This window comes from Uloborus diversus, chromosome 6, assembly GCF_026930045.1.
Source record: "Uloborus diversus isolate 005 chromosome 6, Udiv.v.3.1, whole genome shotgun sequence".
NCBI lineage: Eukaryota > Metazoa > Arthropoda > Arachnida > Araneae > Uloboridae > Uloborus > Uloborus diversus.
In genome coordinates, this window is record NC_072736.1 from 11,324,823 (window position 1) to 11,345,402 (window position 20,580).

The 20,580-nt window shown below is 31.1% G+C and overlaps 1 protein-coding gene across 1 annotated transcript in view; it reads left to right on the forward strand.

Moving 5' to 3' along the window:
• LOC129224210 (uncharacterized) overlaps positions 1 to 16,380 on the forward strand; it is a 56,591-nt gene extending 40,211 nt beyond the window's left edge. The window contains exons 11-16 of the mRNA XM_054858631.1: positions 1,362 to 1,465; positions 2,772 to 2,847; positions 6,030 to 6,118; positions 10,725 to 10,946; positions 12,703 to 12,884; positions 16,293 to 16,380. Of these exons, the coding sequence (XP_054714606.1) occupies positions 1,362 to 1,465; positions 2,772 to 2,847; positions 6,030 to 6,118; positions 10,725 to 10,946; positions 12,703 to 12,884; positions 16,293 to 16,380 (761 nt within the window). The remainder of the gene's footprint in view (positions 1 to 1,361; positions 1,466 to 2,771; positions 2,848 to 6,029; positions 6,119 to 10,724; positions 10,947 to 12,702; positions 12,885 to 16,292) is intronic.
• Positions 16,381 to 20,580: the final 4,200 nt, after the last annotated feature.

The window sequence follows — 20,580 nt, forward strand, 5'->3', positions numbered from 1 at the left end:
CATGAATTTGAATTAAGACAAAACAACGTAGAAGAAGCAAGAAGATTTACAAATTTGTTGCTTCTTCTACGTTGTTTTGTCTTACTTTACTGTTCAGCACAAAGGTGCTGATTTATCTTATGAATTTGAATGTTTAAAGTTAATGTCAACTAAGTAAACAACAGTTATATTGTTTTCATTGTGTTTATATTGTCATATGGATACTTGATCCCTGGGATCATGTATCCCTCAAAACAAAGGGATCAAGTATCCCTAATGTGTGATTTATACAAACCTACTTGTTCTATTATTAACAATCAGTGGCAATTGACTAAAAATATGTCTCAATTATTAAGAACTGTCTATACTTTAACATTAAACTTTGGTATTTTTTTAAAGTTGTATATAACAGATAATGCAAACTTCAGAATGCTTTCCTAAAAAAAAGTGACAAATATGTATTTCGCAATTTAACTTTTTATTTTCCTTTCTTTTCTCTCTCTCATTTTCGTATTTCCTAATACTTTTGCATGAGGCATTCAGTGACCTAGAATTGTCATAACATATTGCTGCTATTCTAAAAGATATGGAAGTTAAACTAAACATCAAAAATAATTTTTCAAGCGTTTGAGCAGAAATACAAAAGTATTTATAAACTATTTGTATCTGTGATGATTAAAACAAGTTACTTAAATTGAAACTGATTATATGAGTTTACCAAAAACTATTTTAAAATAATGATAAATCGTACATAGTCTCTACATTCCTTTAAAGTATATTTAATAGATTGACATTTTCAACAAAGTAATTATATTTTTTTCAAATTATCATTCTTTTATTTCAATTTAATAACCATTAAAAGAAACATACGTCACATTGTTCTATGGGAAATATCGGGGGAATTTCTGAATTTTTCATAACCTTACACTTGGTTATATTACTGACACAGATAATTAAAAAAAATTAAAATAATCACTTATTTACATATTCATTTCCTAATTTATTCTAAACAGTTTTTACATCCCCCTTTCCCTTCCTTTAAAACGTCAGATATGTACAAATCTTAATGGTACAAATAGTTAGTGTTTTTAAAGCAAAAATTGATTAATTTATGACCTTAGTGTACTTACAGAAAATACTAGCTTTGATGTGTGTATCACATTTTTTATCCCTTTAGTTTTGCTCTCTGCATTTTTATTTTGTGTAAAAAAGAAATTTAATGCTTTTAGATATGTATAAAGCACATTATTCTTGCCTATTAAAATATATAGTGGTGCATTTTGTAGTTAAATCATTATTCAGTATTCATGAATAAATACAATGTGCCTCTTTTCGAAAAAATATTTTATAAACTTCTTTTTCTTTTTCCCTTTTTCACTTAGTTGACTCATATCTAGAATTAGCTTGTTGTGCTGTTGTCCCTGGTGGGGGTCAGAATAAAGAATTTGCATTGCATTTACTTCAACTATGCAAGGGTAATATCAAGGTAAGTTATTCACTTGTAAGGTAAATAAAAAATCAGAAAACCACAGGGATTCATAGTGAAATAACTATGATCTGTTAACAAATAGTTCACAAAACTTCAACTTTAAAAATGGAGCCGCCACAAAATTCTTGAATTTGAAAACATAATTTTGATTAATTTTTCTTATAATCATTTAACTTTTATTGTAAGTACAATTAAACTTTCTTAATACAACCACGTTTAATACAAAATTACAGTTAAAACATTCTTTTGTTAAGTTAGGTTTGCTAATTAGTTATATTAAACGTTTTATGCATGATAGTTGCATTCAGTAGAAAATCTCAGCTAAGAAGAACATTTTCTGACCTCTTCTTTGAAAGTATTTATGGTTGAGTACTGTAATGTTCTTTTTTAGAAATTTATTCATCATTTTGTGAAGTTTTTAAAGGCCATTGTATTTTGAGAAGAGAATGTTAAATCTTTTGCATAGAGAATAAAGCCGATGCACTTGTTTATATGTGGACGTTTCAATTTGTTTAGAGATAAACTGTCTATCTTCTATCGTGGATTGCAACCTGCCCCGTCATGGGTGCCCATATAGGGGGGCAAGTGGTGGCTCAAGCCTCCCCCCCCCCCATTAAAAATTAGAAGTTCCTTGCTTTTAGTTTTTTTTTCTTTGCAAAAATGTAAAAACATTTTTTCTCCTGCCATTAATGAATAAGTCATTATAAATTTTAATATCTCTAATCTGTACTGAAATCGGTTTCCATGCAGAAAATATCCTAATAAACCATGGGGAAAATACCTGAGCTCCCCCCCCCCATTAAAATTTTGCATATGGGCGCCCATGTGTCCTGTTATTGTTGATTATCATCTTCCTTTTTCAATTTTTTCCAAAACCATTCAATTCTAAGGAATAAGTACATGTTTCTGAGTGTGCTAATTATTAGATTAAAATGTGTGTATCACCATCAATAAGTAGCAGTAAATATTTTTCGAATATAGGTAAGCATTTCTTTATTTTTCACAGTATCGCTTATTCACTGTGTAACAAATAACCTCGAATACAAAGAACATTTCGTGTTGTTGACATTTCATATTATGAGTTTTCAACTATATGAATAAATATTTTCTTAAAACTAAATTTTGCAAAATTAATTGTTTTCACGAAATTTAGTTTATTTCCCACAAAAAGGTATCTAAAGCTATTCAAGACTGATAGCCCAAAACAAAGGCAAAGTTCAAATTATTGTGTCCGAAAATGATCACATTAAGCGGAGTATTTACATTATATTTTTTCTTATTTTTGTGTATCCTCTGATTGCAGGATGCTGTATTAAATTTGATGAACTCAGGGCTCAAGCTTCCTCCAAATCATCCTCTCCTGACATACCAGTATTGCGGTAAGTTTAATTTAGGGTTTTACATTCGTGCAGGATAGTCAATATATCTATCCCATAACAATTTCTAGTTGAGTTGCTTAAGTTACCAGACTGTTATCCTTTGTAAATTGCCTTTGTTAACCTTTTCTTCTCTAAAAATAATTGCTTTCTTGCTTAAAATTTCTTGTTTCCTTCCCCCAAATTGACCTTCAAATGGAAGGGCTTTTTTTTTTTTTTTTGTTTCACTGCATTTTGAGAAAAATAAATTATTTTATAAAGAAAGAAAACAAAATGTATTGAACATGCAAAAATGATCGGGAATGTGTCCAATTTTCAGTCTTGTGTATGAAAAGGGTTGTTTTTTGCAACTCCGCCTTTGGAAATGGGTTACTTTCCACAATTCATTTTTTATGCAAATTGTTGCTTTTAATCCCATTCAATATCATTAAAATTTTTCTATTTGATTTCTTGTAGTATTTCGTGTGCATTTGTTAACACACTCATTTCCAAGTGATCAACTTTGGGGCTATTCACAAAGTCAGACATTTTCATTATATTTCACCCTTCCCCCTTTGTCACAAAGTCACACTTCACCTTACTCCCTCCCTTGTCACATGTCACGCTATGTTATATTAGTATATTGTTAAAAAACGCGCAATGTCTCACCTATTTGGTAGCTCCTGCCTCACTCTTGTCACAAATTCACGACTTCACTAACTCCCATCTCCCCCCAAAGCATGACATCATTTATGGATGCAAAAAATTGATAAATCCAGAATGCATAGTTTATAACATTTTTCAATTAATGTGCAGGCATTATAAAACATTGGCAGAAAGTGTCGGTATTTGTTTCTTTAGTGTTTGGTTAAAAGGGTTGAACTAAAATTGAGAAAATGTTTTTATTTTCAAGTGTTATTAGGGAAAATTTTTTAAACTTTTATCCTGTGAATAAGGCCTATCCACCGACTTTAAACATTGTTTCTTGTTATAAATTGCTGAAATGGAAGTGAGTATATAAGGTAATTATTTCAATAGATAGTTCATAACTTTTTAAACATCTATTAAGTAGAGGGTTCAATGCTTTTACATCTGCCATGTTGACATTTTCGACAACAACACAAAATTAGAAGTCTGTGGTAGGTGAATTTAAGATCTGAAATATGAGTAATTATATTATTTTCAAAAAAAAAACCTTTAGAATGTTTAACCTGTTTAAATTATATTACATTTTTCTTAACTATAAAAAATGCTTTTAAATTGTTTAACTTCGGATTTAACATACACAGTTGAATTTTTTTTTTTACTTAATGAATATTATGTGGTGCTTACAATAACTGTGGCGCATATTCCCAAAAATATTGTATATTATTTTACTGCTTGATTATCATTCAGGTAGGGCAAGTTCTTGCAACGGATGCTAAATATTGATTTTCTTCATCCAGCAAAAATAGGTTTTCGCCATGAAAATTTTTTAATATTTGTTATTTTATATGTGTTCTATCCTATGAGAATCATTTTAATACATGTGGCACTCAAGTAAGAAGAGGTTGGACACCACTGCAATATGACATAAATGCTTTTTTTAAAAAAAAGGAGACTATTTTAGAAACTTTTTTATATTTTATGCAACTAAAGCTTCTATTTTAGTAGAACTGAGTGGCAACCCTGTGTTAACTTATAATGTACTAATGTATAATAGAACTAGAGATATACTGGTAGCTTTTCTGTTCTTCTCGATTAATGTCCTCAGATATCCATTTTCCATTTCTTTGGTAAAGGAGAAAAAAAAGACATATTTTTAGTGAGGAGAAGAAAAGAGGTCTTAATATTTTTCTACTTTATTCAAATGTTTTCTGTCAAACTGATATAGCTTAAAAAGCTGAATGGAATCAGGAAAAAAGAATCCTTTACAACTTTGAATGTCAAAATTGCACAAAAGTATTTATATATTAATCGTTATTAAAACACAAAAATGCAAATAAACTGACTTTAGATAGGTTATTCTGAAATGATGACCTTGTATGAATGAAGTTATAAAGATTTTATAACAACTTATGTAACTTATTTTATAGAGATGTACCAAGTACTCGGTAACTACTCAGTACTCGGCCAAATTTTGATCAGATACTTGGCAAATACCGAGTAGTTGCAAAAAATTGAATATTGTCCAAGACAGATATAAAAATTTATAAAAAGCTCAAGCATATATAACATTCTGCAATTATTTACAATTCAAGTTTACAAGTCAAATTTAAATTTTGGGAATAATGAAGTTTGAAATGCTTCAATGGAATAAATCCTTATTTTAATGTCCCCAAAGTTAATAAAACTTATTTATTAAAAATTGTGCAAAAAATGTAAGTATAGAAAATATAGAATTTTTATATTAAAAATGGATTTTTGCTACAAGCAAAAATTAGTTATAAATAGTATAAAAATACCTTTGCTCTTAAAAAATAAAAGGAAATAAAACAACGTTAAAAGCACAGTGCAGGAACACTGCAGACATGTGTTTTGGCGTTACATGGAATTCCTTTTTCAATGCACAAAATGTGAGCTCGTGGATTTAAAGGCATCCGACAAAAGTCGGATTTTTTTGTCGATTGTCTTTACATTCTTTAGCTCACATTTTATGCACTGAAAAAGACGTTCCTTATAACGCAGAAACACGTGTCTGCAATGTTCCTGCTCATTTGTTTTATTTGCTTTTAAAAATTATTTATGTTTGGTGGACTAGAACTGTAATAGATTGGTATAATTTGTTTTAATTCCAACTTGATTAATCATACCTTTATTTATTTTTAATTTTAAAAATAATTTCTTTGTAAAATTTTTGACATATATATATATATATATATATATATATATATATATATATATATATATATATATAGAAACAAAGTTTTTTAAATAATGCGTAAGAGGTCTATACTACTATTCCAATAAGTTCAAAATTCATCACATGTGTGTCGGTGGTTTTTCTTAAAACATAATTGGTACTCATTAACTCGACCGAATAGTGAAAGGCCGAGTACTTAGTGAAAGACCGAGTACTCGGTACTCGGCCAAAGTGCTACTCGGTACATCTCTATTATTTTATATTTTTATTGAAAAATCCTCAATTTTATATTCATAGCAAAAATCAATTATGATTAGACTGTTGGTTGTACATTTGATTTATGTTACCTTTCTTCCTGTAACAGAAAATGATAGATGGAGTCCTGAAGAAATTGAGACTTATCACCAAGGATTACTGAGATGTGATAAAGACTTCTTTAACATTGCCAAAGATGTAAGTGTTCAATAGATTTAGCAACTGAAAATATTTACCTGAAAAATGAAATATTGGTGTGATATATAAAATGAAATGGGGGGGGGGGGTAAATTTTGCTTTATATTTATTTTATGACCAACCTATGGTCACTTTTTAGGTATGATGAACTTAACTCAGTGGTTGGAAGTAGCGACGCTACTGTAGTAGCTACATTTTTTAGTAGTTTGTAGTGTAGCGCACTATTTTTTAAAAAAATGTAGAGGAGCGAGTAGTTTGCTACAAAAAAAAGGTAGTTTTTAGTGATTTCCAAAAACTACTTTTACAGATTCAAAATATTCTGGAAAATACGAGCTGATATCAGACATATTTTGAAATTATATGTTCTATCTGTTTGACGCTATTAGTTTGTTTGGCATCAAAATTTTCATATTTCCCCAATGTTCGCCTTGAGTAGAGCATGGCTTCGAAAGAAAAGAATAAGCGATAACTGCCAAGTAGTACCACGTTTGTGTTGTCTGTCAGCAGAGAATGTTCCGTGGATGAACATTTTAGATGTCAATGAGAATATTGTGCCAAAATATCCTCCTTATATGGAAGCTACTGTAAATGATATGGAAGAGGATGATATTGAACTGTTTTTTGGCCGGCTAACAACAAATATTACAGTGTAAGAGAAATGTTTGACAACGGAATTTTTTTCCGTTTCATGCAAACTTTGCTAGTTAAGCAAAAAGCTTTCGATATCAATGACATTCGCATATGCAGTCGAATCTCAACTTACGCGAAGGATGCGTTCCAAGACTCCTCGCTTAGGTTAAAATTTCGCTTCGTGAAAAAGGATATCTATAATTTTTATGAACAAACATATTATTTTAGACATTTGAGAACATTCTTCAAACTGTTCTAACCCATTTCTTAACTTTCTTTTACCGAATTTAAACCTAGAGAATTGAAATTTTACTGTATCTACGAGGCATGTTTTTAAAGTAAGTACCGTTTTGATATAAAAAAAGAATGAGTACAGATAGAGCAAAGAAATTAATTGCACAAAAATCTACTATCCTTACGCTATTTTTTGACATTGCTCCCGTGATTTTCCAAGCATTTGTCATAGCGTGGTACAGGTTTTTGTATACCTATTCATAGAAAATTGCCGCCTGTGTAGTCAGCCATGAGGACTCTTACAGGGCTTTGGCTGGGGCGTTTTTGAACATCCTCTGGTCTGCCCTTACCTCGCTCGCAACATCTTTCATTTGTTTCGGCATCTAAAGTCTTTCGTAGGTGGTCTGTGGCACAACAGCAATAATGAGCTCAGAGAACATGTTATCCCATGGCTGACTACACAGGCGGCAATTTTCTATGAATAGGTATACAAAAACCTGTACCACGCTATGACAAATGCTTGGAAAATCACAGGAGCAATGTCAAAAAATAGCGTAAGGATGGTAGATTTTTGTGCAATTAATTTCTTTGCTCTATCTGTACTCGTTCTTTTTTTATATCAAAACGGTACTTACTTTAAAAACATGCCTCGTAAAAAAAAAGAAAAAAGAGTTGTGTTATTGAATAAAAACGCGGTTAGGATGCGCAAAATCAATGGAAGAAACTTTAGATAAACATCCCACCTATATGAAATTATGTTTCATCAATTTCACATTTAGAATGAAAGATGCGGAGTGGTTATTTGTAAATTAACAAAGCAATGTTTTGACTAGTACGGTGCAGGGCACTTTTGCTTTCAGTGGTGCTAAAGGGAAAAGTTCATTTACAAAACTAATATTTATTACCCAATAAAGAAAGAGATACTTAAGCCTTGCGATTCCCTTTGGAATATTTTCGTGTTGAGGGGTGAGGAATTCGCATTAGCTCCAAAATTCGTTACTCTAGAAAAGCTCGCTATTTAGCCATTTCGAGTGAGTTGAATCACGTTGTAGCGCGAGTCCACTGTAGTTTAAAATTGCACATTGATGTAAAGTAAACGTTCTTTGCTATAGAGTCAGAAATAACGTCAAAAAAGCATAAATTGCATTTTATTGCAATTTGTTGCCGTAATCTGCACATTTTGACAAATGACATTGATGATGACAGTTTGATGTTGTTATTATTACTCTACTGTTCAGCACATAGGTATTTATTTATCTTGTTCTTTGCTATGTTTTGTATTTCAGATATTTATCAATATTTGATTATAAATAGTAGTATCGTTTGGGATATTTTCCCCATTTCTTTATTTTTTCATTTTACTGATGGATATATCAACAAAATAAAAGTTGACTATTAAATATTGTAAGTTTTAGAGGTCATTCGATAAAATTGGAAAATGCTTATATTTCATTTTATCAATAGAGTAAGAAATGAGATGGTGTCCAGGTCCGGACCCTTAGCTTGAAGCTCAAAATCTATTTACTAGTTCCTACAAAATATAAGCTTCTATAAAATTAACTCCTATAGGATGAAAATTTTTCTCTTTTGTTTAAAAGATGTTTTTCACCTTCTAAATCAATTTTATGCACTATATGTATGTCTATATAAAACTTTAATCAAATTATGACCGCATATATTTACATTTTCGAGTAGTTGAGTTGCATTTCTTGAATGAAATATTCACTGTCAGGAAAGGATTAAAAACTTGAAGGTTAAATTTCTTCAACTTTAAATCCTTTCTTGCAGCGAATATTTGTAAAAATCATAAATTTTTTTTGGAATGACAAATTGACTCAGTAAAGGAAAGAAAGAATAAATAATTCTTAGTAATATTCCATGTTCAAATGAGCCAATTTATTAATCTAAAGCACTTTTTGAATTTTTTCTTTCAATCCTCAAATGGTGTGTATGCGTATGCTTTTTATTTATTTATTTTTTAAAAAGTAGTTGTAGTTAACTACATTTGTAACGAAGTAAATGTAGTTGTAGTTCACTACGAAAAAAAGTAGTTTTTCCAACCACAGACTTAACTAAGTTTATAATTTTTTCAATGAATATTTGATTCAATACCAATATACTGAAATATTACTCTTCCGTGTTGTTATTGATCAAAATGAAGTTTCAGAGTTATTTCTTTTCAAAAAATTGCATTGTGCATCATTTTAAAATTACTTTCAAGTAATTTAACTATACTGGCCTCAAAAAGTTTAGGTACAACATGTTTTTGAAGCTTCTGTGCTGTTCACAGACAAGTCCAGGTTTACATTTGAGAGTGATTCAGGGCGTCTACTGATCTGGAGGGAACAGCACACTAGATACCAAAAATCCAACACTGTTGAAAGACACAGTTAAAGAGGTGGTGAAATCATGGTTTGGGCATGGTTTGATCTCGCTGGGTGGTCACACTGACCTGCAGTGCTCCATGAAGAATCTTTGACTGGTCTGAGATATTCAGATGAGATACTTGATCCATATGAATGCCCATATGCTGGTGCTATTGGTAATGACTTCATTCTGATGGATATTAATGCAAGACCTCACCGAGCTCGGATTGTTGAGGAGTATCTTGAGGATCACGGTTTGGAACGAATGGAATGGCCAGTTTGATCTCCAGACCTGAATCTGATAGAACATCTTTGGGACTATCTTGGCAGACAAGTTGCTGCTGTAAGTCTTCCTCCAAGGTCTTTACGTGAGCTGAAACAAGGCTTACTCTGTGTCTGGTCTTCGCTTCCTATTCTGGTGTCCGACAACTCAATAAACAGCATGGAAAATCGATGCCGTCAATGCATTCAAGTTAGCGGGGGACACATTCCTTAATTGGAACCCATTTTTGTACTGTTTCTGACATTTTACTACATAACACATGAATGTGCTGTTTTCTCCAAGAATGAACTTTTTCGCAAAGATTGCTTTTTTTGTCATAAATCGTTTTTGCAATACACTTATACTAATTTTTATGATGCATTCAATAAAAAATTATTTAATGCACATATCCTCCAAATCTTTTGCTTCTACTTTCATACATTTGCAAATTAGACACCAAAAAAACAGTTGTAACTTAATTTTTTGAGGCCAGTGTATTTTTAACACTTGAAGTGAAATGGTTTTAAAACGTTTTCATTCCCATGTGTCCTTATTAAAAATGAATTTAAAAAAAAAAGATTTCAAACCTGGATATCTTTTTTTCCCTCAAAACTTATACATTTCACTTTTCATTTGTTGAATCCTTTTGTCTACCTTACCAACTAAACTTCTATTGCAGATAGCATTCAGGTTAACTCCATAGCTCAAGGCTAAGTTTTTTTTTGCTTCAGCACTTGCAGTTTTTAATAACCTTTTGAGAAAGGCATTTATTGTTTCATTATGTACTGTAATAAATTTTAAAAGTACATTTTGTGTGTTTCTTATTTTCGTTCAATTATGCAAATATCGGTTATTTTTCTTGGTAGATTAAAGTCTTGTATTAGTCTCAAGTCTTGTATTAGTCTTTTTTGGAATAATATTCTTTCCTACTTCTTTTGTTAAATCCTATGAACTTTTAGATACATGTTATAATTTTCTTTTGTTTGCATGGCAAATTATTTAAAACAATTTTTTTTTTCTTTTGTGGGTATGTTATTTCATTTTGATATTGTATTTAATCATGCCATTTTGCCTATGAATTTACTTTCATTATTTTTAAAACTTGTTGTTGTAGATTTCAACTAAAACTGTAAAGCAGTGTATTCAGTTTTATTATCTGTGGAAGAAAGTGTGTCCCGATGAATATAAAAGATTGCGACTTATTAGGAGAAGAAAAGAGCAGGAGAGTTTGTATTATAATCTTAGGTCTAAAGAGGAGTCTCAAGATGATGAAGAAAAAAGTTTGAAACACAGTTCTTCACCACCTTGTTCTACAACTCGAAAAGCTGCTATTGAAGTACAGTTTATTTAATTATTATTATTTGAATCAATATTTCTGAAAAATATTGCATTTACTGTTGCAAAACTAAATGTATCAGTTTATTTATGAAATACACCGCCAGCTCAGCCAATTCCAGCCGAGGACTGCAGTTTCATGCTTATTAGCCGAACCACTGTTTCGGTCACTCATCTGGTCAGTGCTAATTCTGTATTAGCTACCAGTTTGTTTGGCACTATGAGCTTCCTTAAGAGGTTTCCCACCTCCAGCTCAGTCACTCCTATGCCAGGCTGATGAGTGCTAATAAGCACGAAACTGCAGTCCTCGGCTGGAATTGACTGAGCTGGCGGTGTATTTCATGTATTTCTGTCTTACCCCTGGCTATAGGGCGGTAATTTACTGAATATCAGTTCTTTGATCAATGTATTTATTACCTCTCCTTTAAAACCTTTAACTGTGATACATTCCTGCCAATGTTTTTTGTAATCCTCAAAATATGCCTTCGCCATTTTTGTGACCCTTTCAGAAGGGTCAAATCCTTTCAGAGTTTAACGAATTTCTTTTTGTTATATCAATAAACTCAAAATGAAATGATTGCCTCCAATACGTAGCCAATGAGAAGAAAAAGGCACAAAATACTGTAGCAGGTGAATTCAGACCTCGTAATGCAATATTTGTTGGACTTTTTTGCAAAAAAGGATTAGTTAATAGCATTATCAACTGAAAGCAGATAAATAAATGAGTAGAATATTTTAAAAGCAACTTTTTGATTATAGTTATATCTATCAATTGTTCACTTTTTTATTAGTGCATACTAAGAATTGGGAATTACAATAGTTGAAATTGTGAATGATTTGAATTAGTTTCTTATCTGTTTATACTAAAAAAAAGTAACGTCAAAGAACTTGAGAAATTCTGTGTGTGGCGGGCTTGCGTCCAAGAGACCCCATAGCACTTACAGCCTTCATAGCAGCTACAGTCTTGACATTTTGTACAAAATTACTTCCAGCCTCTAAGGTTTGTTATTTAAAATTTTGAATTAGTGTTTTTTTTTTTTTTTTTTTTTGTGAGAGCTAAAGTTTCTCAGAAATTGCCTACAAAGGTAATTAACGATTTTCCACACCCCTTAGCAGTCTATATTGTTTGAAAGAGAAAAAATTTTCTGCATCACATAAAGCTTGTTCCAATTTTCTCAATTAATTAGAACTGCAGATATAAGTGTTTCTATCTTAGCGTAAATTCCTGCGACTCAATTCAAACCTAAAGCTAAAAAGCAAAATATATTACTTGAGACCACAATTTGAAAGTTATTTTTCAAGCACACAAAACTGCCCTTTTGCAATGCTCATTATCCCCTTATCACCTACAACTTGCAAGTTAGTTTGGAGCAAGAGAAAGAGGTGCTCTTTAAGCAGAATTTTATTCTAATTATGAGTTCTTTACTTAAATTCTATTTTCTACGGCGGGAAGAAGAAGGGGATTTTTATTTTGTTAGAAAAAAAATACGTTTTTTAATCTGATTCTTTCCAATAGACGATTTAAATCTTTATGAATCAAATATGATTGCAAAGCAATCTTCGGAAATTGGTGAGCACCAGCAAATGGGACGGAACCTCCCTAGTTCTTCAAAAAATTGCTTAAGTATAAAATTTGTTGTTCTGATCAGTTTTCAACTTCAAAAGCTAGATTATGTTTAATCTATTTTCACTGGTTAGATTTTCTATTACAAGTAACTTTGATTTTGTGCTGTCATAATATTGTCTTTATTTTATAGGATGCACCTGAGAATGTGTCAATAAATGGATCATTACCTACTGATAAATGCACCACCAAATCCTCTGGCCATGGCAACTCTCCTGCTGTAACAACATCTACTTATAATGGTTCTAACCTGTCTTCGGCGTATGATTTCCCTATTGAGCCTCTTGAAGAGTTTCCTTGTAAAATCTGTGGCAAGTATGTATCATGTAATCATTTTGAATCAACAAAGAAAAAAAATGCCTTTTTAATCTATTTTGAATGCTGAATGAAAATTACCTAAAAAGAATGCATGTTAAGAAGCATTTAAAATTTTTAGCAAAATAGTTGTGCATCAGACAAACATAACACTTGCTGTGCTCGTCAAAAACTTGCAGCTTTAAGAAATGACACTAGGGAACAATTTGTAACGTCATTTCTGTTGAGCTCAAATTTTGAGCTGTTTTAGAGTAAATTAGGATTTGGTGATTTCAAAACGGTAGTTGGTTTTCTTATGCCATTTCATTTTTTCACTGGTCCGTATATGAATATGACCACTTTCCGTGACAGCACTTATCACAGAAAGCCTTACTACTCTCCGATTGGCTGATATAAACCTTTTCAAATTTAAATAAAAGTTTTTCTTTTTCAAAACACTGTTAACTTTTTTTTTTAATTATTTCACTTTAATGTTTCAGGAAAAAAATATATTTTCAATAAGCAAAGTATAATACTTCTGTATCTGTCAGTTACATTAAAAGGTATAGTTATTTTTGTATTGTATATGCAATGTCTGTAATCTTTGCTAACCAAAAAAAGATCCTGATTTAAAAAAGGTTAAAAATTATCTTATGCTACGATATTGGTCACGTTTTTCCAGATTTCGCAACTGTTTGCGTGAAACTTCATTTTATCTTGATCAACCTCAGTGAAAGTATACTTTAGCATGCTGAAAAAAAAGTTAGAGATAATTTGCAGCGATGTATGATACACGGATGTAGTTTTTTGATGACACATGTCATTGAAGTATTGCTTTGTTGCCAACAAATAGCCAAATGTTAACAATATTGAACATTTGATTTTTTTTTTTTTTTTTAATAAATTTCTTTTTTGAATTTAGGAAAAAAGTTCATACATTCTGAATTTAGGACCCTATATTTTATTTTGTGAATTGGTCACATCAAACCTTTTGTTACTTTTAAAACTTCACAGATAGATTAAAATTGAGAATTTTTTAGACTTTAAATCCATAAGTTCATCAAAACCAAGTTACAGATTTGCAGCAACCAAATCGCTATTTTCCAGTGTAAGCAATTTTTTTTTCTTTTCTTTATTTTTCTTTTTTTAATGTGTTGCATTTTTCACTGCATTTCCCCCGCATTTTTAGTTACAGTCAAACCTTGTTACCACCTCATCCTTGGGATGATCTACAAAGTGTTTTCGTAGGTAGAGCGAGGTCTTAGCCGGAATAGTTTAAAAATGCCGAATTCAACAATATTTAATGAAAATTAAATGAAACAATATTTACTTAAAATTAATAGTTTGATGTTATTTATTGCATTCAATAATTAAATATTTTACTAAAATAACATTTTAATACAATTTCAAATTCAATAAATTAATTAATAGTTTGATGTTTTTAATTAGATTCAACTAACGTAATTTTGAATTGTTGATAAACAAAGCTAAAATTATAAGAAAAAAATACTTCATTTATTTTTTTACTGTACTCTAAAATACTTTTCAAAAGGAGTTAACTTTTTGAATAATAATTTAAACAATGTACTCTCTACAAGGTTGGTTTTTAAATGAAAAATAAAATAAAACGAGTTTCATGTAGTTATTAGCCAGAAAGAAATCAATTAAAGAACTCTTCACATTGGATAGACCACATCATCACCTCAGAGCGTAAGATATCTTAGTGTTATTTCTGGAATTAATGTCTTACTATTACTCTGAGGCGATGACATACTGGCTAGATCCTGACAGCTAATCTCATAGTTTTGAAGAATGCCTTCTAATTATTCTCTTCTATACTTTAAGGTTGCGTGTTTCCTTGTCAATCTAAAAGGGGCTCAGTAATGTTCTCTCTCTCTCGTGGGGGAAGCTTGCAATGACCAACTGCAGCTGAAAGCAGCTATGGTTTTTATTTTCTTTTTTTACTACTTAGTCCAGTTTTAAAAACCATCTGCTTTGCATTCCTTTCTGTTGTGGCTCATGCCAAAGACTAAAATCTATCGCTTTTAGAACTTGGGTACACACCAGGGACGGATGCAAGGGAGGGGTGATGCGTTCCATCGCCCTTCCCCCTCCCCCCCCCCTCTGAGGGACTCTCCATCTGGAAATTTTTCGAAAATGATGTTAAAAAAAACGCAAATTTAGACAAGTTTTATTTATGTTGAGAGAAGGGAGGTTTGGGTTTAGGACCCTATCCTGGAATTGTTTCAGAATTAAAATCCAAAACCTTTGTGATCAATATTTTTAAATCAGCATACACAGTAAAAAGTTAGTAATAAAAATCAATCGCCCCTGCCTTGAAGAATTTCTGGATCCGTCCTTGGTACACACCTTGCCATTCTTCACTTAGCATGCATGGGCTATAATGGCACAACTTTTGTATCCCTCATCAGAAATTCCTCCAACCAACTTTTCCAGATGTTTTCATTATATAATATTACTGAAAATATCTTTAATTTAAAAAAAAAAAATTCAATCTTGTCTGAGCAGCTCAGAGTGTCATGGTAACGCACTGTCATAAAGTCTGTAACAACTTTGAGATTATATGCCATAAGTTCAGGAGATTGGAAAAGTGATCAGACATTCAAAGTGTCAGAGAATCTGGGTACGATAACGAGGGGGGGATTACGGGGGATAACAAGTTTTGACTTTATTTTTAGATCTTCTAAACCAGTAGTGCCCAACCTTTTTAACCCAAGGGGTCACACCACATATTAAGGGGAATCTCGCTGGGTAGAGCACAAATAAAATTTAAAGAAATTTAAATTTTTTTCCCTGATAATGGGAAACACAGAAAGAAAAAAAATTCACAAACCGAGAACTGCTGCCATTATTATTACAGCTTATCTAAGCAATGTAAAGTTTCTATCTGTCTCTTAGAAACCAATTTCTGACTATACAACTCCAAATTTGCAGTAATCATTCTTAATACTGAATGAAGATGAGGAAAGTCGCCTGTCTCGTCTAGTGGTCAGAGAAGTCTGATTGTGACAGGAAGGTCAGGGTTCGAATCCCGGCTCGGGTGTGGACGTACTTTCTCTCTCCTGTCCTTGTCCTTTCTTTGTGTGAAATGCTGTGAATGATTGCCTACCCTATAAATGGGTCCTTATGGCATGTGTGTACTGTAGAAGTCGGACTTCACACCAAATTATGGTACAGTTGGAAAAGTGAAGCAGCTCACCCCAAATTGCTGGCCTAGCTGGCACACAACAACAATAACTTCAAGATGAGGAAAAGTGTTTAGATCATAATTTTCAACTTGTAATACTAAACATAGCAACAGGTCACATGGATCAGCTTTGATGGCCATATATTGCCCACAGGTTGTAGTTCGGGCACTACTGTTCTAAGCACTTCCAATGTTCATTCTAATTCAAATATTTTTTACAGAATTTTCTCCAAAGTCAAGAGCCGAAGTGCGCATATGAAGAGCCATCGCCAGCAAGATAGCGACAAGAAGAATAGGTATGAGTGCTGAGTTAATGTTACTGTCGTCTAGAAATTGTGGACAGAACATGAGATTGTTATGTCTCTCGACATCCAATGTTGAATATTTGCTCATTTTGATCACTAAGATTTTAAAACGCTGCAGGTTTGGGGCTTTGCTCAGATCAAAAACAAACTTGCCTTCTTTTGCCTCAACACCTTTGTTTAATCTGATGTGTATTTTGTTACAGGTGGCATTTTTTAGTCCTTATGCGAGTTTTTAATGATTACATTTCACAAATAGTCAAGTTTTTAAAAAAACTTGTCAGGAGCTGTACATTGATTTCTCAAAACCATCTTGAAACTAAGCATGTAAATTAAAGCATACGAATCTGCAAAACATATTATGCTTATGTACTCAAACCGTCCTAATATTTTTGGTGCCAAATTTATTTAAATTTGAATGATTGTTATATTCGAATTAAAACAGAATAAATAAAGGAAATTTAAAATGCTTTTAAGATGTTACAATGTAAGAGATAAATTTTGAACTTTCGTAATTTAATCAGCCTCTAATCATTCATGACGGCTTTTTAAAACCATTACGTATTGAATTTTGAAAAAAATACAATTGGCCATAAATATCTCAACATCAATTTTGATATGTTAGTGCCATAAAAGTGTTTTTGTTTTTATTATGAATTCTCTTGTCTATAAATGCTGTTAAATACAATAGCAATGAAATATATTACAAATACATAAAAATTGCAGTTCTAAAATCATATCTTTTAGTAGTGTTTTTCCTAGAAAAAACAAATGCAATTTGAATTTTGCATGTAAAGGCTTAAGGCTATGAATCTTTATGTTGTGATACTTCAAGTATATTTTATGTTGAAAAATTCAAAATTTTAGAACCCTGGTATTTTTAATTTGTCCGTGCTTCAACTTTTACTTCCATGTTATATCTTGTGTCAAGTGTAATGACATATAATCAAATATTTTAAGTGGTACCAACTATCACAAAATTAAATCTATTTTTCGGTTTGTGTTATTTTAAAGGGTTAAATTTATCATATGGATCAGTCTAAAAATAATAAATTGAAGAGAAATCAAAATTAAGTATTGAGAAAACATATACAGTAATACCTCAACTTTAACTTCTGTGAAATGTGTTAATTTTTTTTCTTTTTTTGGAAAAATTGTTGAACTTGCTTGCTTGTCTTCCTCTGATATAAATTGGTCCAAATCTGCATTCAATCTACTAGCATGTTTGCTGCTCTTGGATTAATTGAAGTTAAATTCTTTTGGTAATCTTAATTCTAAATTACTAAAAAGACTAAGTACTGTAGCCTCTCATCATATCGCACTCAAGAGACAACAGTTGAAGCATTACGTATCAGAAACTACAATTCAACTGAGGTCATTAATAAAATGATTCGTCAGACATTTGTATATGTATCATATGGGCTTTATTGTTTTTTTTTTTTTTTTTTTTTTTTTTTTTTTTTAGGATAGCTTTTTAAATTAAAGCTGCAAAAGAAAATTATTGTCCCTTAGGTCTTTTTTAATGTAAAAATGAAGTTTTAATTTTCTTTTTTTTTTCTTTGGTTAATCAGCAGTTCAAATAGTTGTAACTTAAAGCTTAAAATACTTACAACAAAATCAGAAGAATGAAATCCAATTTTATTAATTGCTAATAATTTAAAGAAAGATAACTTTTCTTTGAACAACAGCGTTTTTACAACTTTAGTGGTCTAAAATTTAAAACTAGGTTTTATCATCCTTAATATTTTGGAGGGACAGAGAAAAAGCGTGATATAACAAGGGTTTACTATAGTCACTGAAGTTTAAGCATGACATAGCTGAAATTTTATCAAAAAGGCTGAGGTCAATTAAAAGGGCTTAAAACTTTTAGAGAATGTAAATTAATATGTACAAAGTTGCAGTTTTAACTATCCTTTTTTTTTTTTTAGCCTACTGTCTTAAATATAGAAAATTTATCAGTACATACAATGGTATGTGTACCTATGTTGTGTCATGACTTACATATCTTCAACTTAAACATTTTAGTAAGACCATTTTATGACAATTTTGAGGTATTACTGTGAAAAAATTGATTAGAGAGGCTTAGTGAAAAAATGCATATTCATTAAATTATAAATCATTTATTGAATAATTAAAAGAAATCAGTATTTCTCCAGTAAATGATTATTTAAAGGGTTTTAATAATACATTACAGTGGGAAAAATCATTTATGGTTTTTCATATATTTTACACTACCCACATGGAAGATTTTCATTCTCGCTGTACATAAGACTTCATTTCCGTTCAAATTCCTTCTATTTGCAAAAGCGTTTGAAATCAGAAAAACATGTGCCATAAACATTTCTTGGAGGAAAACTCATCTTGAAATAAAAATCCTTAAAGCATTGATTGTGATTAAATATAAAATAAGCAGATGTGGTAAAAAGAGGATTTTTTGTGATTGTTCATTTGACTTAAATCTTTTAATGAAATACAGAATACAGATGTTTATATTATGTGTAAAATGTTTATGCTACAGCAGAAAATAAAAAGAAAGTCTTTCAAACATCAGTTATGTAATTACCTAATTTTAAAAATCATGTTGTGTGTTGTTGTCTTTGAGCATACCGGTGAATTGGAATAACTTTTAAAATATTTACATTAACCTATTAAAATTCTATGTGATATGAAAATCCAAAAATGTGTTCATATGCCTTTCCTATTGTATTAAACCCCTTTATGCTATTAATTATATTAATTTTATCAAATGTAATTTAGATCAAGTGGAATGTCATTTTATTGCAGTGAATTATTTTCTTATTCGTTATTGAGATCAGGCTTGTTGAATAGTTTATTCTATTTTTAAAATGTTTTCCATAAGATTATTAGTGTTTTTTTTAATGGTTAATGATATAGCTATTCTAGTTGTAAGTTCACTATAGCTGTATAAATTGCTGAAATGTTAGTGAGTAGTGAAAAGCAATTTGGTTTTAGTAAATCGTGATGTTTTGATTGTGGAAAAGCAAATTATAGTTTTTTAATTAGATTGTCAGATTTTATTTATTCTACGAAGAAATTTGTTGCTTTTTATGGTACAAAACTTGATTTAAAGCAGTAACATTCAATGGTGAACTATTTTTTAAATGTATGCCAATAGAATTCTTCTAAGTGGGTCTTTTCATGTGCTTTCCAATGAAACAAAAATCAAGACAATGCAACTATTATTCCAGGTAGGAAGAGCCATTTTTTGGATCCGAAACTTAAAATCCAAGCAATTGAGTGACTTTTGTCATGCGACCCCCCCCCCCCCCCCACACACACACACAACCCCAACTTCCCTTCTAAAGCCCCACCTACCTGCCAAATTCGATCAAGATCCAAAAACACGTTGCAATATAAATCTTTAAAATTCAAGATGACAACAAAAATGACAAATTAGGGAGTGTTTGAATTATCCCTCAAACTTTAAGTAAAGTTCACCGCTTGCAACTTTTTAATTGCTTTACATGCTGCAACAATCAAAGAAATATCTTTTTTCGATGAGATACTCTCAAATTTCTGGTTTTCTTTCAAATTGAATCAAAATCTTGGAATACTTTTTTCTTAATAAAAGGTACCCTATGTTCTATTCTGCAACCCTGGCAACACATATGAAAAAATTCATGATGATCAGTTAAGTAGTTAAGGCATGAAAATGTAACATACTAACAAACAATCAACCTCACTTCCACTTTTATAATATTAGCTCAGATAAACTCTTAAAGCGTCACCTTCAAATGCATGTCACTTGGAACGAACCGCCCCCTCTCCTACACCAGTGGTGATACTATTGTATTTATTTTTATGCATCTATAAAAATTTTAGTATGCAGGAAAAAAAAGTCAAACAAAGCTAAAATAAATGTAGTTCAACACAACTGCATAAAGATCTATCAGCTAGCTACATGCTGCTTCAATTGCTATCCTTCCGGTCAGCCAATTTTTTACTCAAATGAAAGTTTTCCCTCCTATTCCTATATCAGCTAATTTGCTAAGTAGAGCAACATGCGAGACCTTATCGAAAGCTTTTTGAAAATCAATTTAAACAACATCTACAGGCTTCTTATTGTCCAAAGCCATGGTAACTTTGTCATAGAAATGTAATAAATTAGTTGCACAAGATTTACCTTTCCTGAAACCGTACTGAGAATTAGTCAATAGATTATTAGTCTCCAAAAAATTTACTATTC